We start from the raw sequence: 26,854 nt of genomic DNA on the forward strand, positions 1-26,854 counted from the left end.
TCACCTGCCATCTTGTGAGAACATGCCAATAACTCTTGAACGGATCTCCTTGGTCTTCGCTCCATAGACAATGGGGTTGACTACAGGTGGTAGCAGGAGATAGATATTAGCCATAACCACGTGGACCAGGGATGTAGGACCACCCAACCTGTGCACCACTGATAGCCCAATGAGGGGCACATAGAAAACCAGGACAGCACAAAGGTGGGATATGCAGGTGTTGAAAGCTTTGAGTGCTGCCCCTCGAGATGACAGGTCCAACACAGCCCTCAGGATGAGGATATAGGAGAAGCCAATGAAAAGGGAGTCCACACCCATGACTGACAGGATAATGAAGAGTCCATAAACTACATTGACTTTGGTATCAGTACAGGATAACTTCATAATATCTTGATGAAGACAGAAGGAGTGTGTGACAGTATGTGTTCGACAGTATGACAACCGCTTCAAAAGGAAGGGCAGTGGGAAGAAGAATACAAATCCCCTGGTCAGGGAAGCTATCCCAATCTTGGCCACAGTAGGCCCTGTGAGCACAGAAGCATGGCGTAATGGGTAGCAGATGGCCACAAAGCGGTCAAAAGCCATGGCCAGTAGGACAGCAGACTCCATGGCTGATAGAGCATGAATAAGGAACATTTGGGTCAAGCAAATGTTGAACCCAATCTCCTGAATGCCAGTCAGAAACAAGCTGGCCATTTTGGGCATGGTGACAGAGGAAAGGACCAGGTCAATGGTAGAAAGCATGGCCAGGAAGAGGTACATGGGTTCATGCAACCGTCTCTCCACACGAATGATGAAGATGATGGCCAGGTTGCCCAGTGTGGCCACCGCATACATAAAACATAAGGGGAAAGCCAGCCAAAAGTGGACAGTAGATCCCAGACCAGGGATGCCTACCAATAGAAAATGAACTGGATGGGCCAAACTTCCATTTGGAGAGGTGATGAGAGGGACCAAAGGCTGTAGTGTCTGCATGCCAAATCCAGAGACTGGGAAAGAGAAAAGGAAAAACAGTATTCAATTATGGCCCAGAGAAGAGAAAGAGCTAATGAGCAAAAGACATTGGAGTAGTAATAATAAAAAAGATTTAATTTAAAAAATAGTCAAGTATCCTGAGCCCTACCTCTTTCTGTTCTCATTCTTCCTGTGTTTAATTTTATAAGCTTTATTATAAAGAATTGTAAATAAATATGAAAACATCACAGACCAAATTAACCAGATCCAAAGTCATTTTTCTTATACGCATCTCTCTGAACATCTCAGACTTCATCTTGACCCTCTGAGGTCCCAGAACTACGAAAGAAAACTTTGATACCATTCTCTTAATCTTAATGAGTAAATGCCTACTCCTCAAGCATTCAGAGCAATCATTCTTTCTTTTCAGAGCTGATATTGCTGACCTGGCTATGACTCTTGGCTACATCCTATCAGGTCTTCACAGACCTTCCATTCTGACACTATCACTTCTGGTACAATCTAGGCTTGGGGAAGTTTAGGTCAAGAACCAGAGACTTGGTATCTGATTGTCTGTGTCCTATCATAATCTGATTTACAATAGAAATGAAAACTCATCCTAGAGTCTGTTTGCAAGACAGATTTCTATTTCTATGTCTATGTAGCATTTTTCAAACTCCCTTAAAAATTATCTGATATGAAGTTGAGATGAAGAGGCCTTGAAAAAGTTGAATGGAAGGAGAGAGAACAAATATGATCAAAATACATTATACCCATGTATGCAATTCCAAATTAGATAAAGTAATTTCTTAAGTATCTGAGGTAGTTGCAGATAGCATCCACCAAAACATGTTCAACCAAGCCCAGAGAGCCAGAATTTCTAGGTGAGGCACACAGAAGGCTGTTTTTAAAAATGATTCCTTTCCCCCTAGGTGATTATCTTTTTCATCAGCGAGAACTGTGAAAATCTGTTCCAGTGTTCTAGGGAGCAGGGAAATGGGCATGAAAACTATCATTGCAGATGGTCAACATAAACAGAGTGGAATCACCCATCTGGATATCTTCAGGTCAGTATGAGAGTTGATCCAAAACTGGGTCTAGCTGGATTTGTCATTGAAACCCCATTCAGGGAGACAGGGAAAGAGACTCTATGAGTGCAGCTGCTGCCACAATCAGGTGGCCACAGGCACACCCCTGTTACCTCTTCTCCTGGTAAGCTCATATCATTCCTGACTCAACTCTCTCTGTTCACACACCACTCTGCTACATACCTCTGTCCAGACAAACAGTCATATACCCTACCAGTTGTATGACACTTCTCCCTTGATAGCTATGGGCCTGGCCTTGCCCAAAATAAGACCCCTCCCAAACCTATGTCCCCCTTCACAAGTTTAAAGACTTCTGATTACAGGGTTAGAGGTGATCTCCCTGGCCTTCAGACAATCGGAACCCAACTTGTGTTAACAAAGCATTTCATGATGAGACTTAAACTTTGCTTTCCAATCCAGCTTCCATCCTGTCTTTCCCTCTCATGACCAGACATTACCTGTACAACCAACACACACACACACACACACACACACACACACACACACACACACACACACACACACACACACACACACGACAGAGAGAGAGAGAGAGAGAGAGAGAGAGAGAGAGAGAGAGAGAGAGAGAGAGTTAATTTCCCTTGCCTTGCTTCTTAAGGGCAGAAGGCTAGAACTGGAGAGCCCTCTCGAAGAGGTCGGAGATAATTGGAAATGGCCTCACGGAAGTTGAAAGAAATTCCTCTCTGAGGCAGTCACTGACTCTAGCCTCCAGGCTACTGTAATTCGGAAGGGCCGCTAAGCAGACAGACTGTCCAAATGCACCCTCTGTGCCCTGCACAATCTCTATGGATTTCCCAAAGCCAAGACAAACCTCCCATTTGCTGCCTTTCTCAAGTCTGAGCCAGGGCATGTCCATCATTAGTTCTGCTACCTAAATATAGATTGTCTGGTGGCCTTTGAGAGTGCCAGCAGAGATCTGTGATTTGGGACCGAAGGTCCACTCAAACCCCCAAGGAAAGCTAAGGCCTGACTCCTACTCAATTCTTCGGAGACCTTTTTAAGAGGGTGGTTCGGGGGAGTTCTTGCATGGAAGAGAGTAAATAGTAAAAACTGAACTGAAGGGATAGGCCTTGCACCAGAAAACAAGACAAGGAAGGTGACCAAGGAGTTAGTTTCTCTTTTGGATGCTGCCCTCTTGTGGTCATATGAAGGAGTTGTAACCTAATGACTCGGAGAAAGATACTCAAAGACCAAAAAGTTAATTCTGGGTTGCTTCTGTTGTCTTTCCACAACACGACACTTTCGGTCAGTTCTCTTTCTGTACTCTCTCCCCGTTGTGTGATCAGTCAGAGCTCTCACGCATGTAGGGTGGAGATTTGAATGAAACAGACTTAGGCTACTTCTTCGTGTAGTGGAAAATAAATGATACACTAACCCTCCCAGGAGTGTTTGTGTCTAAACAACTGAGTGAGCTAAGCAAGAGGAAGTCCTGTTGAGATCGCATTGCAATTGTCAGAGAAAGGAAATAAGTTGAAAAAGAAAAGTATAAAGACCGAAAGTACAAGGTTATTTTGCCACTGGTGAAATCTTGAATGCACCAGCATTTGGTGCAGGCAGAAAAGTGGCCATGCACAGCTCTTAAAATGTTTACATATGAACAGGAGTGGGCTGGACGGCACTGAGGTGTTTGTTTAATGTGAATTTGAGCAAGAAAAGACTGGATGTAAACAAGTGCTAACAGGAAGGAACTAGGAAGGGGGCTACCTGTCGTTGATTTCTCATGTTGCTGGTGAATTTCAAGGCTGTGACCCAGGCACCCCTTCTGTCTCCTTCCTCTGTGCATCGACATGAATAATTTTACACATCCCCATAACTTCCATCACCTAAGTAGCCCAGATTTTTCTCCTACATTTGAGACATGGCATTCTCTATTAGATATAGAAGTCCCTTAAACCCCTCAGGTTCAACCTTAAAGCTGTGGTTGTTCTCAGTTCCTGCCATGGCTTTGGTTGTCTGCAGATAAAGTCCAGATTCTGACAGAAATGAAAGACAGCTCAGGAAGGTTATTGCTGTATAAGTCACATAATGTAAGGAATTGTTCAGATTTGCACAAAGGACACAAAATAGTTTGCAAATGCTTATAAATGGACGGGAGGAAAGAGAACTGTGTACAAGCATGAAGAGTTGAGCTCACATCCCCAGAACCCATGTAATCTTCGATGTGGTGATCAGCATCTGTAACCCCAGCACTCCTATAGCAAGATGGCAGACAGACGGGAAAGTCCCTGAAGATTATGGGCTAGCCAGGCTGACACACATAGCAACAATTGACAAGAGAAAAAGTAGAAGAGGAGATGAACACCCAAGGTTGTCCTCCTTCTGCTCTGTATGTCACAGAACATGTGTGTCTATTCTCACATACACAGTCACAAAAGACAGACAGATAGAGAGATAATAGATAAACCATCTATGACCACATCACAAGTTATAGAAATGAGGAGTGTAATTGAGTGTTTTTGTCCTATTTTGTTATGTTTGAAAATGCATACATGATATATGTAAATATATGTATATGTCATCCATGTTTCCCTTCCTCTCCTATTCTTTTATTATGTAACATAGCAATGAGTTGATAACAGTACTTAAGTTTTTAATCTATATTAGCATATTTTAATTGTAAATATTCCACAAGGGACTTCACTATCTAGTCTTGAAGAATAGTGTGTATTGGGTTGTATGGAGATAGTTATTACATAACAGGTGAAGCTATGCTATCAGTGACTTTTTGTTTGTTTTAAGACAGGATCTCATAGATATCTACTTTGTTTTATTTAAGACAGGGATCAATTGCTATGTGACTCAGAATGACCTTGAACTTCTGATCTTAGTAAACATCCCAATTTCAAGATTTTCATTGTGTACCACTATGCCCAACTTATGTGAGACTGGTACTCAAACCCAGGACTTCATACACTCTAGACAATCACCATACCAACTATGCTACATTCCAGCCCCTTTTATTGTCTTTATTTGGAATTAAGTGTGACATGAGAAGTGGTTAGGTATCAAATTTAAAAAGATAAAATGTGATGGTTGGTCTTGATTATCTATTTGATAGTATTTAGAATGGCCGAAGATACACACCTCTGGTTGTGTTTGTGAAAATGTTCCCAGAGAAGATTAGCTGAGTGATGGACATCCACTCTCAAACTGGCTGGCACCTTCTAACAGGTGGCTGATGTACAGATGGGCTCAAGGAAAATCCTCACTCGCTGCTTCCTGGGTGCATCTGTCATTACCTTTGCCATGCCCCACCAATATTAGACTCCAGGTTCTTCAGCCTTCCAATACGATCTCAATATAAAGAACCAAAGACTCTTGAAAGGGACTGGAGAAGTCCTATGTCTTTCTGTGGAGACATCCAATTTCATAGACTGGGTAGCCATTGAGTTCTTTGCCTCTAAAGAATACTGATGGTTGCTTTTTAATACTCAGCACCTATGCACCTGTCATACAAGCCAGTCTAAATAAATCCTATTTCCGTCTCTGTCTGTTTGTCTGTCTGCATATGTGTGCGAGTGTATGTGTGTGTGTGTACCTGTGTGTCTGTGTGCATATACATTCTTCTCATTCTGTTCTTCTAGAGAGCCCTACCTAAAACATCACATAAGATAGAGAAGTCTTTGTAAATATGGTTCTTTTCAGGACCATGAAAAGACCCATATTGAGAGAAGCCCTACAATTGTAAATAATGTAGAAAACCCTTTGTTCAAGTTCATCAGTCAATGAGGTGGAACAGGGGATGTCTCTGACTCTTTTACTGGCTTTTGGGACCCTACTGTCATACTGGCATGGGGAGGTGCTTAGTCTTACTACACCTTGATATGTCATGTTTTGTTGATATTCACGGAAGAACTACCCTTTCCTAAACAAAAAAAAAAAAAAAAAAACTGAGAAGGGGTGGATTTCGGGATGGCAAGGGTGGGGCAGACCGGGAAGAGAGAAGGGTGGAGAAGCTGCTGCCGCCTGGATGTAAAATTAATTCATTAATTAATTTTTGAAAGAAATTTTTAACGACTACTTATGATCAGGACTCTTCTGTTCCGCCAGTCAATAAATATAATTTCTGACTCTGAAACTAGTTTGTTGCAATGAGGAGCTACCTGGGAAGCATGGAAGGTCGAGTGGGCCAGGAAAACCCGAAGCGTTTATTAACAATTTTGCTTTAGTGTCTGAATCCTGGAGCCACGGTCGGCTGCATGTCTTCCCGGGAAACGCGTATTCCAACGTGTAAATGTGCCATCACACACTCAAGCCGGGACACAGATAGATCCAAACCAGGCAGAGGTCCCAGGTTGCTGAATTCAGTAAAGTGACAAGTTAACAGCCAATCAGGCCGCTCTTAGTGCAGAAGTAGGCTGGAGCAGGCTCGGCCCGTGGTTCCACGGTTCCGGCGCTGTGGGCGGGCCCTGGAGCTCGGCGGAAGCCGCCCGGTGCCGCCTCTGCCTAGGCTGCCGCTGCCTGCTGCTGTGGTCGGCCGCTTCCCGCAGGTGAGCGCCCTGCTGCACCTGAGGCTGCGGACTGGGCCGCTGGAGCCCCGCATCCCTACTGCGGGTTACGCTGAGCAGAGAGAAGGGAGGTGGCAGCTGGGGGGTCTTTGGAAGACACGGGTCCTGCACTCCTTACCCAGCCCACTGTCATGGGGACCTGCCCAGTCCCGAAGGTCACCTTCCCCGACCTTCGGATGCCAGAGCCTGGGCCCTCGCTCTTTTAACCCAACTTCCGGGTTCTAGCCAGGGTCCGCCCCCTCCCTAGGCACTTTGGAAGCACCCGGTGGGTGCAACATTCTGACTTTGTCAGACGACTTGTCCTCTACAAAGTTCATGCAGGAGAACCGAGCGATCCAGAAAGCCGCATGAAGAAAATGAAGTTTACAGTTTTGTGTTGGGCAGTATTCCTAGCTGTCCTCTGCTGCAAGTTGAGCCACGCCTGAGCGGTTAATAATTTTAAGACTTAACCAAGTAATGTCTGTGTGATAAAAGAGCGTTAAAGCAGATCTTCTGTTAGAGAACTACATCTGTTTATCTCCCAGATCTTTGGCAGCTCTCCCATGTTTGCATCTTTTTGAAGCCATGTATAGAAGTAGCATGCTGCCACCAGTGTTCATGATTTGTCATTTCTCATGCTTTGCCACACTTTCCTACAGCCAATATCTCCCAGATTTTCAACTGCTGTTTTTGGTTCTTATGTTGTTCTTTGTGCTTTTGATATCAAAGCGTTGCTCGTGTGCACTCACATATGTGCACATATACACACTCTCTGCCTTAGATGACACCCTTCTACTGTCAGCCAAATCTCAGCATTTACATTTAATTATCATGAATTTAACAAACACTGAGGCACTGTTCTTGGCATCAAGAATACAGTGAACAAAACAATATCTCCGTGATTTAATTTATCACGGCATTAGGAATATTGTGAAAAAAAGATATGGATAGTCAATCTTTAGTGTGAGGATTAAGCAGTAGGATGATGGAAACAGTTCCAGTTAGAACAGCATGACCCCAAATAGGATAAAATGAGCAGACATGGGTCCAGGTTTCATCCAATAGAGCTTATATATGGCTTGCAATGAAGCACTGTAGGCCTTTGAGTTCAGCATTTGCAGAACTGGATCTTACAGTTCTGGATCTCATGGTTTGGTTTTGACAGTGGAAGCAGAAGCAGGGAAAACGGTGAGAAGGAATAACCTGCTGATAGCCTAGATCTCAGTCCTACAGACTTTATGTCCTGGTTCCTCCAAAATGCCCTTCTGCAAGACTAAACACAGAGATTTCTTCCTCTCTGCTCTTGAGTTTGTCTTGTACCCTGAAGCTGGAGAAGATAGGTGCTTTTCCCAAAGTAGGATAATAGAAACCTGGTCCTGCAAAATGAGAACACTAATGGTTTCTGTCCTGGATTGTGAAATAAACCAACATTATCCATGAAAAATGAGCAGAGCCAAGGGTGATTCCTATTACTTTGCTTTATATAAAAAGCATCTGGGTTTTGGGAATTGTCCACTGACCCTAATGGAGTCATTTGGCAGGCATTTGCCTGGTAGACACTATTGAGGCCCTGGAGATATCCCAGTATTTAAAGCCAGTGTGAATCTTCCCTTTAAGTGGCCTATCCAGGAGCACAAACTTACAAGGTAAGTTAATAAATATTACCAAGGATGCCAAGAAGCCTGTCACTGGCCATTCAAGCCCCATACACACATGTGGCCTGGGCAAAAATCATCTGTACACATCATATATCCTTACGTGATCCTAGTTTTTGTCTTCTGAGGGATGTTGTTTCCCCTCTGCCTCTAACACGCAACACTGCATGCTGAGGAGAGTGCCACTATGTTGGTGATGCCAGAGAGGCGGATAGTGATTTACAGGACACAGTGAAAGAAGTGCAATGTTACTTTCATGTTCCACTTCAGTGTGCAGCCTGAGGAACACTGAGCATACAGGCAGCGAGAGTGTAACTGTACACAAAAGGTATCACAGAGGAAGGTTGGCGGTGCTTCGTGGCCTTCTTCTGAATGTTGGAACATCCCACTTTTTTATTAACTTGCCCTAGTCCAAGAGAGACTATGTTGATTTCCATAACATGATTAGAATGGGATTGGTAGGGTAGAATAAACTCAGGAGGATCAGAATTGAACACACAAATAAAAAAGAATTCTCCTAATCCACTTTCTTAGCCACCCCTACCCTGTTTGTGCCTCCTGTGGTGTGAACAGCGTTACCCAATAATAGCTTCAGTGGAGGCCAATGTGTATTATATATGGCCAGTGGAGGTTCTAAAATAAGTGTATTTTTATCAATCAACTTATCCTCTTCTTTTCTCTTGTTTTTGTTTTATTCTTTGCAGTCTTCATTCCTGTTCTGAGACTGTTTATCAGATGGAACCATGGATCCTGCAGCATTAGTAGAAGCCCTTGTGGAAGAAGTGAACTGTCCCGTCTGCATGACCTTTCTCAGGGAGCCTGTGAGCATCAGCTGTGGCCACACTTTCTGCCACAGCTGTCTGTCTGGACTCTGGAAGGTCTCGGGAGAATCCCAGGATTGGGGTTACACCTGTCCCCTCTGTCGAGCTCCTGTGCAGCCAAGGAAATTACGTCCCAATTGGCAGCTGGCCAGCGTTGTAGATAAGGTCCGTCTGCTAGGGTTCTGTGCAGAAATGGGACTGAAGACTGATGTGTGTACTCTCCACAAGGAACCGCTGACAATGTTCTGCAAAGAGGATGACGTGGTAACCTGCAAGGCCTGTAGCCAGTCCTCAGAGCATGGAGCCCACAGTGTTGTGCTCATAAAGGATGTTGCCTGGGAATATAAGGTAAGCAATAGAACCCGGCCACGCCTGTCTTTCCTCTGCCTCTCATCTGGCCGACTCTATATCAGAAGCCTGTCTTGAAGAGCTGATTCCCTTGGCCCCCGGTGACTACAGACCCTTGCATTTAATCTTCCGAGCTACATCTTTCCCTTTATTCATGGCCACCTTAGATTTTCTTCTCTCCCATTTCCTCTGCATCCCATCTCAAGCCTTGGGGATGGCTAACCAGAGGATGAGTTTAGTGTTGAGAACTTGAAGCAGACACTTGGTTTCCATTGGAGTTCTACACGGCTTGACTGAGTTTACATATGGTGACTGCAATTTATTAGTCAAGGACCTGCCAACTTGGCCCGGCTAGGGTCATATATAGTTACTTGGCATTAGCTGAATCATTTTAACCTCTTCATTTTATAAGCACAACTCGGACTTAGGATTTTGGATCATGATACATTATTCTGGAGCTGGAAGGGAGTGTAGATGAGTCCCTTAGGACTGATTCTCCAATTGCCAGACAATGCTTACATATTAAACATGCGTTAATACTCACAGTATCCATATTATCAGGTCTTTTCTGACTAGATTAAATTAAAGGGAGATAAAAGGCTAGAATAGAGAGTTTGTTCTTTGTCTAGGGCTCTGTTCCCACACTTTGGGATAAGCCCTTGAAAGACCCCAGGCGGGGGACTTTCACGGGAGGGAGACCCGAACCCAAGGAACACCGAGGCCACGAGCTTGGATGCAACAGCAAGAGGCTTTATTGATAATACACGGGTACCCGGGGCATCTCAGTCTCGGGAACTGAGAGCCCCGAGCTGGGGACTCAGGGGTCCTTTTATAGCAAAAGCGGAGTACAGAAGCAAGAAGCCTAGTTACAGGACCCTGATTGGGTAATTTAAATGAGGCTGGGGCTCAGAACGAGATTTCTCTCATCTGGACAGAGAGGCAATTAAGGTTTCTCTCATCTGGACAGAGAGGCAATTAAGGTTTCTCTCAGAACTCAATTCTCGGCCTTGGCCCTATCTGAAGAACAAAGGTTTCTGTGCCTGCCCAATCTTTCTGGGCTGGCTGTGCAGACCATAGACACCTGGGCCCCTATCTGGACAGAGATAGTAGTGACTATGCAGCTGTAAAGACCTTGAGCTGAGCTTCCTTCTGATCAAAAAAAATGACTATTCGGCTGAGCTGTGGGGGAAAGGAATTTTCCATAGGCCTCAGCCACCTGTGCTGGGCCGGGGGTCTTTCACCCTCTCTGTTGCGTGCCCATTTGTTTGTTCTCACCACTGTGACTGGCTTTCAGTCCTCAGCTTGCTCTTTTCTCAGATGTGCATGAGTGATCTTGTTCTATCTTAATACTATTTCTTTGAGTTAGGGTTAGAATGTAAGAATATGTGGTAAATCCTCTGAACAAGTCATTTTTTTCTACAGCACAAATACCTAACACATAAAAAGTATATATGTTTCATTTTGTTTTGAGTTTTAAAACAAGGAGGCTGTTTAGCATTCTGACATGGAAGTTAAGATCTTGGTTAACTCGTACCCTGTCATTTGCTAGCTGGATGACTTTAGATGGGTCACTTTCTGAGCCTTAGTTTTCTTATCTATAAAATGGTGATGACACCAACATCTGGGGAGTGTAATTATAGTAGTTATTTTTCTGTTGCTGCCATCAAATACTTGACAAGAAGTCAGGTAAGGGAGAAGAGGTTCGTTTTGGCTCACAGTTCAAAGGGATACAGGACATCAGGGTGGGAAAATCACAGTGACAAGAGTAATAGTCAACTGGTCACATGACATCTGTAGTTAGGAAGAATGAACAGGAAGTGAGACCAGTCCATAAAACCTCAAGACTTGCCCTACAGTGATCTGCTTTCTTCATCCAGGTTCTACCTCTTAAAGTTTCCTATAAGCTTTCCAAACACCCTCAGCAGCTGAGGATCAGGTCTTCAAATACATGAACCTGTGGAGGATGTTTCACATTTTAACCCCAGTAGTGTTCCTGTATGTGTGTAATGCTTGAACTGTGTCTGGTACTTTATAATTCTTTAACAAAAACAGTTACTGTTACCAGAATAAAAGGTAACAACTATATCCTTTTGGCCTTCCAGTAATAATTTTTAGCATTACTTTCCTAGAAAAGGGTCTTACATTTATTGTGTATCTCAACTACACAAGGAGCTTCCTAAATTCCAGTTCACATTTAATAAGTATAGGTGAGATTCAAGATTCTGCCATGCTGATGTTCCTGGCCTTGGACCACACTTTCAGCAGCAAGGTTCTGGGAAATAATAGGGAAGAAAATTAATGAAAATACAAACAGTCCTGGGTAGGAAAGTCCAAAGTCTTTGTTTTCTAGAAAGTGTGGCTATAGACAGCTACAGACGCTTGGGAACTATAGGAGTTAAGAGGATTCTCAACCCAAAGAGCTTCCCTGGGTGTTCCATGGACAGTCTGTGCCTTCTGTGGCATTCTGTTTTCTCTTAGCATTTATTCCAGCCTGTTGCCTGAGGAACATTGATCATACTCATGAGCTTCCTGTCTCTTGCAGTGGAAACTCCAGGAGGCTCTGGAACTTCTCAGGAAAGGACAGGAAGAAGCCTGGAAGCTGGATGTCAGTGAGAAGGAACAAGCTGCCAGCTGGAAGGCAGGTTGCACTTCTCTTCCAGAGCTGACAGTGGAGGCATTCTCATATCTGTGAAGCAGAGCCTTCCGTTTTCCCTTTACTGAAGGCCACATAACTTCTCAGGTCCAGCTTATAGGTTGTGAGGAAACAGTCACCTCATGTCTTCATGTGTGAGGAAAGAACAGTACGGTGCACTCAGGAGCTCATGGGAGTGTGGCTTGTCTGGTGGCAGTCAAGAACAGTTTGTTTCACTTTGTCGAGTGACAGCAGAGCTGCTAAGACTTTGGTTACCCAAATATTAGAAAACCACCTCTGAAATACATTTGAAGCCAATAGATATAAAACTCTCAGAACTTCTGATCAAGAGACAGTAACATCACAGTGGGCTAAAATGGTTGCCGAGGTAGTCCTAGGCTGCAAGAGCCATCAGGACTGATGTCTTTAGGGCTGTAATAGGAACTAGCTGAACAGCCCTGAGTTCGACCCTGAGTGGGGGGTGTGGGTCAGGGAAGTCCCAGCTACCCAGTGGCGTTAAGAACGAGACAGAGACATCTTGTCATTTCAGCAGGGCTCTCAGCCCATATTGGAGACCATGGTTTATTCAAGCATCCTCTTAAATAGCTTTCCAAAAGCAAGGGTACTGGCAGAAGGTATTTATTATCATGTATATAGGGTTGACTAGGAAACACTTCCTTAAACCCTAGAGATGGTCCTAGAATGCACATCAGGAGCCCTCAGGCATTCAGTCTCCAGGCATGTCCCACTAGCCCTCATGATAGGTGTGGGGCCTAAATCTATTGTTACACAAACTAGAAGTGATTCTCTACTCTGACCATCCAGAAGTAATCAGTTGACATCTAAAAGACAATAGGAGATTCAAGCTCCTGGAGTTGAGCTGAGGCCTATAATAGAAATATCATATTCGGGCCCTGACAAATGATGCAATAAGCATAAAAACATCAATGAGAAGAAAAACTACCCAAAAGTGCAGTTAATGTCCTTAGTAACCATCAGTGTAACCTTCCAGCTCTTACTCTGAAAATGGAAGGTAGTTTGCATCTTATCATATCAAGATGATACCCTGTACCAGGATGGTGGTACATGCCTATAAACCAGCCCTTGAGAATTGCTATAACTTTAAGTCCTACCTGGTCTGTAACAATGTAGTGGAACTATATACTGGAACCCTGTCTCAAGAAAAAAAAAAGAAAGGTAATATCCTAGTTCTTACTGGGTCTGATAAGAGTAGAACAGATTAAATGTCACTCATCTAGAAATATGAAATCCAAAATGTCTTATAATCAACATGGTAACATAAGTAGAACAATGTTTCATGAATTCTAATTGTCTTAATAAAAACCCCAAATCAGATATAGGGGTAAATGCTGAAAGATCAAAGAAGCAGAGCAATCAGCCACTAGTTCTTACCTCTACTGAATTCTCAGACAAAAAGGGCAATCATGTCCCTACAAATCCTCTAACTGAATGCTTGATCTTGTCTCTAGGAATCTCAGAGTGAATGCCTTGAGCCCCTAACACCTCCTGCCTTATATTCCTCTCTCAGCCCAGCCATATCTCTCCTGTCTCCACCTCCCTAGTGCTAGGATTATAGGCATGTGACTCCCAAGTACTGGGATTAAAGGTGTGAGCCACCACTGCCTGGCCTCTATGGCCGACTAGTGGCTAGCTCCACACTCTGATCTTCAGGCAAACTTTATTTGTTGAAGCACAAACAAAATATCATCACAGAAGAAAGTTCCACTTAATGATAGGTCACATTCAGACTGCAAGCAGACTAAAATTATTTTATAAAATTACCTTCAGGTTATATGTACAAAATATATGGGAAGCATAAATGACATTCATGTTCAGACTTGGGTCTCACTGCCAAAATATTGCTTTATTCAAATATAAACTCAAGTCCAGGAAAATTCCAAGTCTGAAATACCCTGATCCCATATAATAAATTATTCTACCTATAAAAAAGACCAAAAATGGTTGGTACCTGAGGCTATATGGAGTCAGGAAGTTAGGAAGTTTGGGTCCCTTGTCTTGCCCTTCATAGCACCCAGCACATGGTCATACCAGAGCATTTCAATAGTGTGTATATTTGCACACTTCAGTGCCCTCCATTCCACGTGACCCTTACACTGAAAGGATCAGTGCTAATCCCAATCTTGACTCCACAGACACAGATGGAAATACGAAAGCAGAGCATCTCATGGGAGTTTGAAAAATACCGGCAGTTATTAAAGGAAAAAGAGCTGCCATGGGAGCGGGTGGAAGAGGAGGCAGCTGCAGCTCAGGCTAGTCTAGAGCAGGAGAGGAGAGAGACAGCGAACCAACTGGAGTTGAGGCACGGGAAGATCATCCAGCAGAGCCAGGACCTATGGAGGATGATGGTGGAGCTGGAAGAGAGATCCCAGAGACCTGTGCGCTGGATGCTGCAAGTGAGTAGCATCCTTTCCTGGCACACGTGAGTGAGAACTGATGATGGACTGGGACTCCAGGGGAAAGTGTTCACTAGTTCTTCACAGACCTATCATCATACTGCCCACCAGCTGAGGGTCCCATAGCCTCCAGCTGATGACTGCTGTCCTTTTCCTGATAGGACAAATGACCTGACCATTAATAATCTCATATGTCAGATCATCCACCCAGCAAGTAGAAGGACATCAGTAGAAGGATTCTGATATCTGACAGCATTTCAGTCCCTTCTATCCTGGCCATCTCAAAATGGAGCCTGAAGTTGTTCAGCCAGGCCAGGTCCACTAGGCTGTCCTCCCATCAGCTAGCTTCTCCCCAGCCTCCAAACCCCTCTTAGCATCTGTGTCTGTCTACCTTCTGAGGCACAGTACACTCATGGGCTGCATTGTTTTCTCTTCTAGGGCATTCAGGAAGCCTTAAACAGGTATGTTCCCATCCTCAGCGCCTCTGGGCCTCTCTGCAGGGGATGGAGAGGCCTGGCCAGAGCCACAGATGGAGAAGGAGCACAGGCTGAGCACCTACAGAAAGCAGATGCTGACTCACCATCTCACTTTATAATGGCTAAAGATTTGTTGACCTCTATGAGAACTGTATCTCATAGCTTGTCTCACTGGGCACTATGCCCTCACCCTCTGGTCACAGTCTTCCTCCAGAAACCTTGAAATTTTGCCCAGTGAGATAAGCTATGAGATGTATTTCTTTCACCAGCTAGTCTTGCCAAACAAAGAACTGGAATGATTTTTTAGGCTTCTTTGTGTTAATAACCTTGATTAGACACCTGTGACTCTGACCTGATGCATAACTGTAGTTTTAAAGTTATTATCAAATTGAAAAAAACCTTTTGTCTAGTTTGAACTTGCTCTGAGGTAAAAATGAGCTATTTGTGTGCAGTTTGACTTAGACTGAGGAGAAATTGTTGTTTTCTGAGTAAAAGGAACAAAGTGGCTTTTAAGTGCTTTACAGTCCTTGTGGGACGATAGATCTAGTTATGAAGTATATCCTAGTATGTTTTCTATATATCAAAATTATAAAATTAATGAGAAGTCATCTTCCAGACCACCCACAGCTATATGTGTGCCCAGTAGACATAACAATTTTTTTAGATAAGCACACAGGTAGTAGGAAAACACCCAAAACTATTCTTAGGGAAGAAATTAAATGACTCATGAGAGAAATTGCAAACAGAAACAATTATCCACATCCAGTGATCCCATGGACATGCCAAGTGGGGCTCTCCATCAGAGAATCACTCATCTGGTAGGTTGACCTGTTGAACACTAGTTGTCACCTGCCTCCAACAATGGCGACAAATCTCTTTCTCTTCTATCCTAATACTTAACTTTTCCCACAACAGGAAGTTGTGAGTATTCTTAACATTCTGTCATGAATAACTTAAAGCTCAATAAGCCAGCTATCATACCTCTGCTTTGCTGAGTAGGGGAATCTAACTGACTGGCTGTGGCCAACTCACTCTTCCCTGGACTAACGGAAGGATGCTTTGTGGGGCAGAGCTTAGACTCCTGGATACAAAACACACCCTCTTCTGCAGGAGCAAATCTTGGAGCTTGCAGCAGCCAGAGCCAATCCCCTTGGAACTAAAGACAGATTGTCGTATACCAGGACTAAGAGAGATCCTGAAGACATATGCAGGTATTGGATGCTTAAGGGTTGGAATGGGCAGTGGGAGGGACTTCACCCCTAGAGATAAAATGTCTCAGTGTTGTCTGGGTGTCTCATCTAGCCCCATCCCACCCATCACTGAGAACTCTGTCTTCATCAGAGATCCAGCCACAGCTTACTCCCGCCTTGTCGTATCCAAGGACAGAAAAAGTGTGCACTATGGAGACACCCAACAGAACCTGCCTGACAATCCTGAGAGGTTTTACCGCTATAACATTGTCTTGGGCAGCCAGTGTATCTCCTCAGGCCGGCACTATTGGGAGGTAGAGGTTGGAGACAGGTCTGAATGGGGCCTGGGAGTATGTATGGAAAATGTAGACCGGAAGGAGGTGGTCTATTTATCCCCCCACTATGGCTTCTGGGTGATAAGGCTGAGGAAGGGAACAGAGTACCGGGCAGGCACTGATGAATACCCCCTCTTGCCCTTGTCAGTCCCTCCACACCGAGTAGGAATCTTCCTAGATTATGAGGCCCATGATATCTCCTTCTACAATGTGACTGATGATGGCTCCCACATTTTTACTTTCCCCCATTATCCCTTCCCTGGCCGACTCTTGCCCTACTTTAGTCCATGCTACAGTATTGCTGCCAACAACACCACTCCCCTCACCATTTGTTCCCTGGTTGGGGAAGAGAGGAGAGATACCATTCTAAGCTAATGTTGGAATTTGGCCTGGTACACAGGACTGCTGGAGGGTGCTTCCATTAATAAGCATACCCCTGAACCCAGCTTAGAACCTAGAGACTCCTCTACCTGACCTCATGGTATCTTGCCATTAGACCAAACTGTCAGTACCTCTCACAGAAAAGCAATCCAGTCAGATAAGTGTTGTGATCCATGATAGAAACATAACAGAGACGATGGGCTTTGTCCACGCTGGAGGTTACAGCTCCTCACTGGTTCCATAAATAAGTGTGTGCCAGTGATGATATGACTGCATGCTCCAGAAAATCTTTGAAATAATGTTTCCAGCGAGACAAAATAATAATGCACCGGTCCAGAGCTGATTGCCATGGAGAAAGGGTGCTTCACCTGAGATTTGCTGTTACCAAACAAACCCTAAGCCCCAGACTTGAGAAACACACAGTCTGTGTGTCTGTGCTCTCCGAGTGCAGAGCGCAGATCTCACCCAGGATAGCTAGTGCATCACCTCCCTGAGCTTAGGGGCAAGTCTGTGTCCTGGGACTGTCTTTTCTCTAAGGGGCAGGTCAGAAAAGTTGGGGGCCTTAGTTTTTATTTTCACTTTATGGATGAGGAAACTGAAACAGCCTTAAGTTGTTCCTACAGGGATTGGGGAGGTAAGATTTTAAAGGTTATAAATGGTTTTCACATTTACATGAAACAAAGTAGACAAGTCACAGATCACAAAGCCCAGTGACTCGTTACATTCAGGTCTGAAACGTGCTTGAGAGGATTTGGGTGACCACTTTGGAAAAGTGGCTCTAATCTGGCTTAAAATAACATGTCCTTCTACCTCACCAGTTCTTGTAAAGTCACAGGACCCATCCCATACTTTTGTTCTCTGTAGAGAAGGGAGGGCATTGGATTCTGCATGTGGCAACCATCCTCCTTTGCCACATGCAGTCAGAACCTTCGTGGCAGCACATTTCTTCCTTATGGTCCCTCCCAACAGTTTACAGCCCTTTAAACAAAAACATAGCCATGCCACACTGTGTCACAAGGGTACACTGACATGTGGCCACAGAGCTGTGTTGTAGATCTGATTACATGTGTTTGTCTCTGGGTTAGAGTGAGGTCTATAACCTCAAAATAGAAAGCAAAATAATAGCAAGGAAGAAGACATAAAGTCATCGGAAAGGAAGGAAAGCCCATCCAGCAGCTAGTTGGTGTTAAATTACAACCTTCTGATGCCACCAGGGAGATCTACATGGTTCTTGTAATCATGCATAACATTCTCTTTAAGGTATAGGAGAGAAAAATGTGTGGAGAGAATCATACTAAACAAAAGCCAACTTAGGAGTCAGATGAAAGGAATAATGAAAGGGAAGTAAAATTGTATAGTGAACTGTTGTTATGTCAGGGAAAGTTGTACAAAAATAGCCCACAAGTGACAAGGTTGGTAAGTGACAAAAATTGGCTCTGTCTATGGGAAGGGACCAATTGTGTGTTGCTCCCATGTTCCCAAGTTTGTATTCTATTGCACATACAGGTTAAATGAAATTATTAAACATATCGAACTATTTCAGTCATCCCATATCCATAACATTTTCACTAAAAATTGAAATTTTATACAGCATAGTCTTTACAGCTTCATCTTGGACTCTTCACTGACAAGCCAAACAGTCTAGCCTCATGCATCTTTAAAATGTCTGCACACTTGTCTAGGGAACTAAATACTAGAGCTTTATGTTCATGAACCATTCCTAAGGAAGCAAGTCAGCAACATCTTCATCCTCTCCCGCATCTGCTTGGTCCTAATACCATAAATGGCAGGGTTTAAAGTAGGTGGGATAATCAGGTACAAGTCAGCTAATAACACTTGAGTGTGCATCGGAACTACGTCTTGCCATAACCAGGCTATGTATATGGATGCCATCCCAGGAAGATAGAACAGACACATAACTCCCACATGAGAACCGCATGTGCTTAATGCTTTCTGCTGTGCATTCTTTGAGGAAAGACTAAATACTGCCCTGAGAATAAAAATATAGGAGGCAGCAATGAAGACTATATCAAAGCCCACAATAATAGAGGAACAAATCAAGCTGTACAAACTGGTGGGTGTGGGGTCTGCACATACTAACTTGGCCACAGCCATGTGTTCACAGTAGGAATGGAAAACTACATTGGAACCACAGAAAGGCAAATGACTCAACATCCAACTCAGTGGAGTCACAGAAATGACAGCTCTGCTGATGATAGTAACACATAATCCCAGCACCAATTTAGGTTTGAGGATTTGTTTGTAGTGTAGGGGCTTGCAGATGGCCACATAGCGATCAAAAGCCATGGCCAGTAGCAGCCCTGTCTCCACAGCTGTGGCTGTGTGGATAAAGTACATCTGAGTGAAACAGGCATTAAAGCTGATGGAGCTGTCTCCTGAGCTGAAGATGCTCACCATCTTAGGTACCACAGAAGAAGCCATAACAATGTCCACAGCAGCCAGAACACACAGAAAGACGTACATGGGCTCTTGTAGAGTGGAATCTGTGCAGATCACAGCAATGATGAGGGTGTTTCCTAAGAGGGCTGTGCTGTACATAGCACTGAATGAGATGGCCAGCCCGAGATAGGAAGACTGCAAACCTGGGATGCCCACGAGGAGGAAGGTGGCAGGAGATTCCATTGTGTGGTTGTAGGATGGTCCTGACATCATAGGTGAGATGAGTTTTCTGTTGCAATATAAAGTGATGAAAAATGAGAGGATGGAAGGCCACCAGATGTGTTCCTCTCTGTGGTACAGACAAATCTGAGTGTCAAGGCAGTGTTTTCCAAATCAGAAAACACAAATTAAGCCATCTTTCTCCATTTCCCATGCTTATCAAGGTTGTCTGTGTTAACAGAGTCTGCTCATTGTTCAGATCATCTGCTGATTTTCCTCCTTTAGGAAGTCTATGCCCTTTCTCCTCTCACGTTGCATGAAGAGGCAAAATTAGAAACCTTTCTCATAAATTCTCTCAGAATAACCTAGAAAAGATATGAGCTGGCAGTCCTAATGCTCTACCTCGGTCTTTCTTATATTTTCTAGTGGGTGACTGTTGTTCAAGTGCTGTCACTGTCAGACTAGGTTGGTTGGTCTTCAGGGGAAAACCTAGAGTTTTTCTTAGAATATAAAACAAAGTTCTGTGTACTTCTTTTGCCCTGCTGCAAGAAGGGAAGGAACTAGTTATGTTGCTTCTAGAGTCACACACCACAACTAAAAATATCATTGTATCACTTACTACCTGTTTTTCCCTTGGTCATATCATATAAACTTTCTGTGCCTTAATTCGATCATTGGCACTTTGAAATTTAAATGGAAGACAAATATTAAGTACTAAGTTTTCAAAAATTTCAGCAAATTTTAAAATGAGCCCAAGTTTCTCTGCTTAACCTTTTAACTCCAGAACACTCTAAGAACATGCATAAGTACAACAGAGACTAAATCAAATAACTAAACCCACCAGCAGTGGTGCCACACGCCTTTAATCCCAGCATTAGGGAGGCAAAGGCAGGTGGATCTCTGAGTCAGAGGCCAGTCTGGTCTACAGAACAAATTCCAAGATATCCAGAGCTACACAGGTAAACCTTGTCTTAAAAACAAACCTAAATCCACCAACACAACACCCATTTCCTATTCTCTGATAGTTTTCATTTGTCCTACCACCATCAGCCACTGAGTTTTTCCCTTATAGTTGACATAACTGCCAAGATAATATAGAATGCAATGAAGAGCTCACTCTCTTTTCTTTTGTCTGTTCATTTCTTCTGTTATTGTCAATTCTGCAAAAAAAGTCTTTCTTATACTACGTACAACTCTACCTCTAATTATAAAGCCTAAGAGTATGTGTATGGCTCTGATGTCATACAAAATTCTGACAACAAAGTGGAGTTGAATTCAGGATCAGAATGGATGTGACAATCGTATTTTATGTAGGCTACATTCCTGCCTCAGCACATTTTCTGACTTCTCCCAGATTATTCTTCTCTCTTGGGGCATGCACAGGAGGTTTGACCTAAGAAATTAACTCAAGACTCTAACTGTGGAGTAGACCTCATGGAGTCCCCCACCCTCTTTCCTTAAGTTCACAGGGCCTGAATATTGATTGCATCTCCTGAGGCCTTAACCTGGGGTGGCCATATCACAGACAAGACAGGTGATGACTTGGCAATATTCAAATGTAGCCCAAGAAGTGTTTCTTACATTTCCATTCAGCCTTCAGTAAAAAGAGCTTCTTTGCCAAGCCTCAAGACTAGATAGTTTGAGTAGCTAGCAAGTCCTGTAATCCCCTATTAGTAAAGGGTTAGCAGCCTAAGACATCTTATCCTTGGATTCTGACTTTACTTACCTCTCAATTCTCTCTCCTGAATGATTGGGTAGGTAAGAATTGTGGGAGTCTGTTAGGGTCCCATGTGCTAGAAAAGACATTTTCTATGTTACCCAGTCATAAATCAAGCATTTACCTTGCTCTCCATCCTCACCACATGGCGTCTGCTTGACTCCTGGTGCAGAATCTTCAAGAGTTTTCTCAAAAACCAGATTTCTGGGACCTGATCTTCACATGTGGTTGTTTTGGAAAAAAACATGAAATAAAAACCTTCAGAATAATAAATGTTGTATACTAAGACTAACAAGTTCCATGTCACAGTGCAATAAAATCACAGAGTGAGACACTACAGACAGATAAGTTCAGCACTGAGAAGAATTTCTAAGTAGACTTGAGAAGAAGAGTAAAAAGTAAGCCTGGGTATCCCTGAGCCCCCGGTCCATGTTTGGGATGCTACAGATTTGGAGCTGAGCTTTAGTGCCTATTGATTTGAAGAAAGCTGAAGGATCTAGAGTGCACATACCTATTCACCTCTGGCCCAAAAGCTGCTCTATATAAATTCACCCTTCATCTGAGGACACCCTTAACTTGTGCCCTGCTCCACCTTTCTGTCTCCAACTCTGGGAACCTCACCTCATAACTCTCCAGATGCTCACAGTGGTTTGAAGTTAGTGATAGTCTTCATATATTTTAAATTTTACTTCGCTTTATTTGCTCTTCTTGATAGGTGTTGCTAGAGATGTGTTTAGTCTTTTCAAAATAAGGAGCATTTGTTCTTAATTGTCTCTTCTTTGAAATATTTAATTTTTTTCTTGAGAACATCAATAGTGACCTCCATTAAAGATCTGTTGTGAGCCGGGCAGTGGTGGCAAACACCTTTATCACAGCACTCAGGAGGCTGAGGCAGGCTGATCTCTGTGAGTAGGAGACCAGCCTGGTCTACAAGAGCTAGTTCCAGGACAGCCCTCCAAAACAATACAGAGAAACCCTGTCTTGGAAAAAAAAATCTGTTGTGAATACAGTAACTCCTTAAACATCGTTTCCTGTATGCTTATTTTTCAATTAGCTCTTTGGGCCACTCAAAACACGTGCTATAAGATACAGAAATCTAAGGTGTAAAGGTTATACTATCAACACAGGGAAACACATTGCTTCCTGCTTGTTGGGGTGAAATCTTTCAGGAAAGCCTAGGCCCAAATCTCCTGAGACAGTCTTCCAGCCTTAAACTCATCCCTGCAGCCCTGAAGATGTGCATGATGTCTGGAGGGCCCACCACTGAAAAGTGGCCTAGGCAAATCATTTAACACCAATAAGTAAATCATAGAATGTGAGATGATACTTTTTTCCAAATAAAAGAATGGAGGGATGCATAATTAATGTGCTGTCCAGATGAAAGCAGTACTACATGCCTCACTGGATACAGCCTTGCTGGCTGTGAAAACCTCAAATCCCTACTTAAGTGCCTCTGTCGACACCCAAATACAACGTCACTCTTCCCTGTGGCCATCTGCTTTTCTCCAAGCAAGTCTTGGTCCCTAAAAATATGTATGTACCATTCCAATGTTGCTCTTACCTTTTCATGTCTCTGCTTTGAAGTAACCCTATACACCTATTCCTTCTCCCATGTCTGCCATCCCTCAAATCATTTCCAGAGGAAGCTGTAGGTTTCCATAATGCCCAGACTTGACCAGCCCCCTTATGCTTGTACACTTGGATAGAGAGCTTGAATCCTCATTTCTGAGGTGACCCTAGCCTCAAGACTCCTTAAGTCCAAACTCAGTTTCCTAATTCAGTTATTCGCATGATAGATTTCCTCATGTGTAGCTTTCATTCTCTGGTTAGGTATGCCTCCTCTTTCACATTTCTCACACCAAATAATATTTAGATTCATATGAGACTTTCGAGAGAAGCAGTAACATCACAGGAGCCACAGGAGATCAGAGACAACGGAGTTACTATAGTGTGATCCTTTCCGAACATCCCCCACTAGGAGACTCCCTTTCCCATGAGCTACTCAGTCACCTGTCTCTTCCCTGGACACCACTGCTCTTGGCCTCTGCCCAGCAGCCGAACACTGAGACCCCTCCAGAGACTGACTTTCTTCGTGCAACTCCCTTGGGCATCCCAGACTGGAAGGACTCAGGAGTCTAGAGAGTGAACAGCGCTTGTGTCTTCTAGTCCCCAGAGGGTACCTAAGCATTAGACTAGTGATGCATCTCACACATCTAGAAAGAAAAGCAAATGGTCCGAGTTTTATTTTTCCTTAGTTCGCTTCTTTCACTCATTTATTTGTATACTTACCTATTTATTTATTGTGTATATGTGGGCAAGCCCATGCCACAGTGCGTTTGGGTAGGTTGCTCCTGAGAATTGCACTCAGGTTGTTAGGCATGACAGTAAGAGCCTTTACCCACTGAGCTATTATACCAGCCCTGACTACTTTTTAAATTCTTTAATATTCCAGAACCTCTAAGGCAGTGGTTTGCAACCTTCCTAATGCTACAACAGTTTAATATAGTTCCCCATGTTGTGGTGATCCCCAACCATAAAATTATTTTTGTTGCTACTTCATAATCATAATTTTCTACTGTTATGAATCATATTGTAACTTTCTTACATTTCTAGGTTTCTTAGGGTGACCCCTGTGAAAGTGTCATTCAACCCCCAAAGGGGTTGTGACCCACAGGTTGAGAACCACTGCTCTAATGGGTGTTTTCCTAAGATTTCCTCTCAGTCCTCTGAAGGACTGCTGTCAATATACCCACATCTCATTGATGAACTTGAGATGCAAACAAGTCCCCAAAGCATCTAAGACCAACAAAGAAACTGCAGATTCTACATCAAAACACATCTCACTGGCTTCATGCAGTTAGTACATCCATGTGATGCCATGAATGTGACTGTCAATAACTAAGGCTTGGAGACCCTGATTTCTATTGTTTGTGAATGTACCTGATGTGGGATTGCTGCATCAGGTTAGCCCTGCTTTTAATATTTCATAGATTACCACATTACCTTATTACCACAGGGGTTTTCCTATCACAATTTCCACTAACAGTGCAAAGGGGTTCCAGTTTATCCACATTTTAACCTGAAGCTGATTTTTACATGGGGGGCCGCTGGTTTGGTTTGAGTTTTCATGATTGTGCCTATAAGTCAAATGTATTATCTCACTGTATTTTTATTTTTAATCTCTGTAATGACTAGTGACAAGTAGCATCTTCGAATGTGATAGCTGGTTATTTGTACATAGCCTTTACAGAAATGTCTGTTGCACTTTGAGTATCTGATTTTTGTTGTTGTTGAATTGCAGGATTTCATCATTTACTAGGTAAATAATTCTTATTAAATATACAATTCTAGTATATTTTCTTCCATCCTGTTTGGTGTCTTTGCACCCTATGTTGTCTTTGTTACACAAAATTATTTCTGTTCCTTGTGGTTACCTCTATTTATTTTTCACTTTTGTAGCCTACACTTTTGAACATTATGTCCAAGAAATCTTTACAATGTTTAATGTTTTCTCTAGTTTCATTATTTCCAGTCTTCAACTAATTCTTCACATTTTTCAATTAGTTTTTTTGCATATGGTGTAAGGTAAGAGTCTCATCTAGGAGTTTTGCATTTGAATGTCCAGTGTTAGCAACACCATGACCAACGTCAGATCAATGAACCAAATATACCTCCGTCTGAGCTCCCTATACTATTATTGTTCCGTCTTTATGTCAGTATTATACTGATGCTTCTTGATAGACTTAAAACTAAGGCCAGTCTAAAAAGGTAAGGTCAGTTCATTCTAATCAAGGGAACAATTAACCAACTTGCTACTGCAGTTTCTCCTAGCCCTTTGAATTTTAGTATCAGATAATTAGTCTTACTAAGATTTTCAGTTGCATTAAGAATCAAATATTTGTGTGTGCCCTGTGAAATTGTGTGAGTGTCAAAAGGGGATTGGACCCAGAGCATTATTGTCTTCATCCCAAATTCTGAACTGATTTCTTTCACTGTGCTTCAGATCTCTTTGTCCAATCCATTCACCAGAAACGGGCCAACACCATTGACCTTAAGTTTATATAAAATAAACTAAAATCTGTTTATGTGGAGGAGGCCTGTGCTCCAGGAATAAACACCAGAATCAAATAAAACGGACTCATTGCTGAGCCAGAGAACAAGATCTAGTTTCTACCACAACATCATACGAGGGGAGGAACAAGAAAATTCTAGTAAGGGAAAAGGGGACAAACTGATTTTCATCAACAGAGGGACTCATGTTAGACTGGAATAGAGATTTAAAAAAAAAAACAAAATAACAAACACATTCTCTGCTCAAACTTCAATCTGATAGCATTCTAAATCAATACACTAGAAAATACAATCACTTCTGTTAAACTCCAGTGAGAAGTAGAAGTATGTAAGCACACTCTACACCTGTAAACCAGTCCAGGTCCATAGATCTCAGAGTTATCTTGCAGTTGGCTGGAACTCGACGTATGAGAAGCTTTGTGTTCATGAGCCTTGTGTGGACTGGCAAAAGAAGCCATGCATCAGCAGACTCCATATCCGCTCCCGGATCTGCTTGGTCCTAATACCATAAATGATAGGGTTTAGGGTGGGTGGGATAACCAGGTACAAGTCAGCTAACAACACTTGGGTGTGCAGAGGAACTTTGTTCTGCCCTAGCCAAGCTACATAGATGGATGCCATCCCAGGGAGATAGTACAGTGCCATGACCCCGACATGAGAGCCGCAAGTGCTTAATGCTTTCCGCTGTGCATTCTTTGAGGACAAACCAAATACTGCCCTGAGAATCAAAGTATAAGAGGCAGAAATGAAGGCCACATCTGAGCCCACAATGATGGAAGAAAAAACCAAACTGTAGAGACTGGTGGTTGTGGGATCTGCACATGTTAACTTGGCCACAGCCATGTGTTCACAGTAGGAATGTGGAACTACATTGGAGCCACAGAAAGGCAAATGACTCAACATCCAGCTCAATGGAGTCATAAAAATAACAGCTCTAATGGTAATAGTTACACTAATCCCCAGCATCACATGAGGGGTGAGAATTCTCATATAGTGTAGGGGCTTGCAGATGGCCACATAGCGATCAAAAGCCATGGCCAGTAGCAGCCCTGTCTCCACAGCTGTGGCTGTGTGGATAAAGTACATCTGAGTGAAACAGGCATTAAAGCTGATGGAGCTGTCTCCTGAGCTGAAGATGCTCACCATCTTAGGTACCACAGAAGAAGCCATAACAATGTCCACAGCAGCCAGAACACACAGAAAGACGTACATGGGCTCTTGTAGAGTGGAATCTGTGCAGATCACAGCAATGATGAGGGTGTTTCCTAAGAGGGCTGTGCTGTACATAGCACTGAATGAGATGGCCAGCCCGAGATAGGAAGACTGCAAACCTGGGATGCCCACGAGGAGGAAGGTGGCAGGAGATTCCATTGTGTGGTTGTAGCATGTAGCCAGCATCACTTGTCAGACTGCTTTCCTGTTAACCTATAAGGTACTGTAAGAGAAGTAGTATTCTTGCCCGAGCGTTGGTGACACACAACTTTAATCCCAGCACTTAGGAGGCAGAGGCAGGCGGATCTCTGTGAGTTCGAGACCAGCCTGGTCTACAAGAGTCAGTTCCAGGACAGCCTCCAAAACAATACAGAGAAATCCTATCTCAAAAAACCTGAAAGAGAGAGAGGGA

The 26,854-nt window shown here is 43.3% G+C and overlaps 4 protein-coding genes across 4 annotated transcripts; 1 reads left to right on the forward strand and 3 right to left on the reverse strand.

Moving 5' to 3' along the window:
• LOC101829258 (olfactory receptor 51D1) lies at positions 1-975 on the reverse strand. The gene has a single exon (XM_005074074.2). It carries the CDS (start codon positions 973-975, stop codon positions 1-3), a length of 975 nt encoding a protein of 324 aa, XP_005074131.1.
• A 5,486-nt stretch (positions 976-6,461) lies between these two features.
• Trim68 (tripartite motif containing 68) lies at positions 6,462-18,361 on the forward strand. The gene is made up of 7 exons (XM_005074137.4): positions 6,462-6,553; positions 8,910-9,374; positions 11,917-12,012; positions 14,181-14,441; positions 14,880-14,902; positions 16,028-16,128; positions 16,261-18,361. The coding sequence occupies exons 2-7, from the start codon at positions 8,949-8,951 to the stop codon at positions 16,815-16,817; spliced, it is 1,464 nt and encodes a 487-aa protein (XP_005074194.1). The 5' UTR covers positions 6,462-6,553; positions 8,910-8,948; the 3' UTR covers positions 16,818-18,361.
• Positions 18,362-18,530: 169 nt separating this feature from the next.
• Positions 18,531-19,499, reverse strand: LOC101826010 (olfactory receptor 52I2-like). Its single transcript, XM_040731753.1, has one exon. It carries the CDS (start codon positions 19,494-19,496, stop codon positions 18,531-18,533), a length of 966 nt encoding a protein of 321 aa, XP_040587687.1. The 5' UTR covers positions 19,497-19,499.
• A 6,154-nt stretch (positions 19,500-25,653) lies between these two features.
• LOC101828992 (olfactory receptor 52I2-like) lies at positions 25,654-26,649 on the reverse strand. Its single transcript, XM_040757410.1, has one exon. The coding sequence runs from the start codon at positions 26,626-26,628 to the stop codon at positions 25,654-25,656; it is 975 nt and encodes a 324-aa protein (XP_040613344.1). The 5' UTR covers positions 26,629-26,649.
• Positions 26,650-26,854: the final 205 nt, after the last annotated feature.

Source organism: Mesocricetus auratus, unplaced genomic scaffold (genome assembly GCF_017639785.1).
Source record: "Mesocricetus auratus isolate SY011 unplaced genomic scaffold, BCM_Maur_2.0 Super-Scaffold_4256, whole genome shotgun sequence".
NCBI classification, from domain to species: Eukaryota; Metazoa; Chordata; class Mammalia; order Rodentia; family Cricetidae; genus Mesocricetus; species Mesocricetus auratus.

Excerpts from the sequence above, each read along its gene's own strand:
- LOC101829258 (XM_005074074.2), bottom strand. The coding sequence starts at position 975 with ATGCAGACACTACAGCCTTTGGTCCCTCTCATCACCTCTCCAAATGGA.
- Trim68 (XM_005074137.4), top strand. The coding sequence starts at position 8,949 with ATGGATCCTGCAGCATTAGTAGAAGCCCTTGTGGAAGAAGTGAACTGT. Across the intron at positions 9,375-11,916 it reads ATGTTGCCTGGGAATATAAG|TGGAAACTCCAGGAGGCTCT; the intron begins GTAAGCAATAGA and ends TGTCTCTTGCAG. Across the intron at positions 14,903-16,027 it reads ATTCAGGAAGCCTTAAACAG|GAGCAAATCTTGGAGCTTGC; the intron begins GTATGTTCCCAT and ends CCTCTTCTGCAG.
- LOC101826010 (XM_040731753.1), bottom strand. The coding sequence starts at position 19,496 with ATGATGTCAGGACCATCCTACAACCACACAATGGAATCTCCTGCCACC.
- LOC101828992 (XM_040757410.1), bottom strand. The coding sequence starts at position 26,628 with ATGCTGGCTACATGCTACAACCACACAATGGAATCTCCTGCCACCTTC.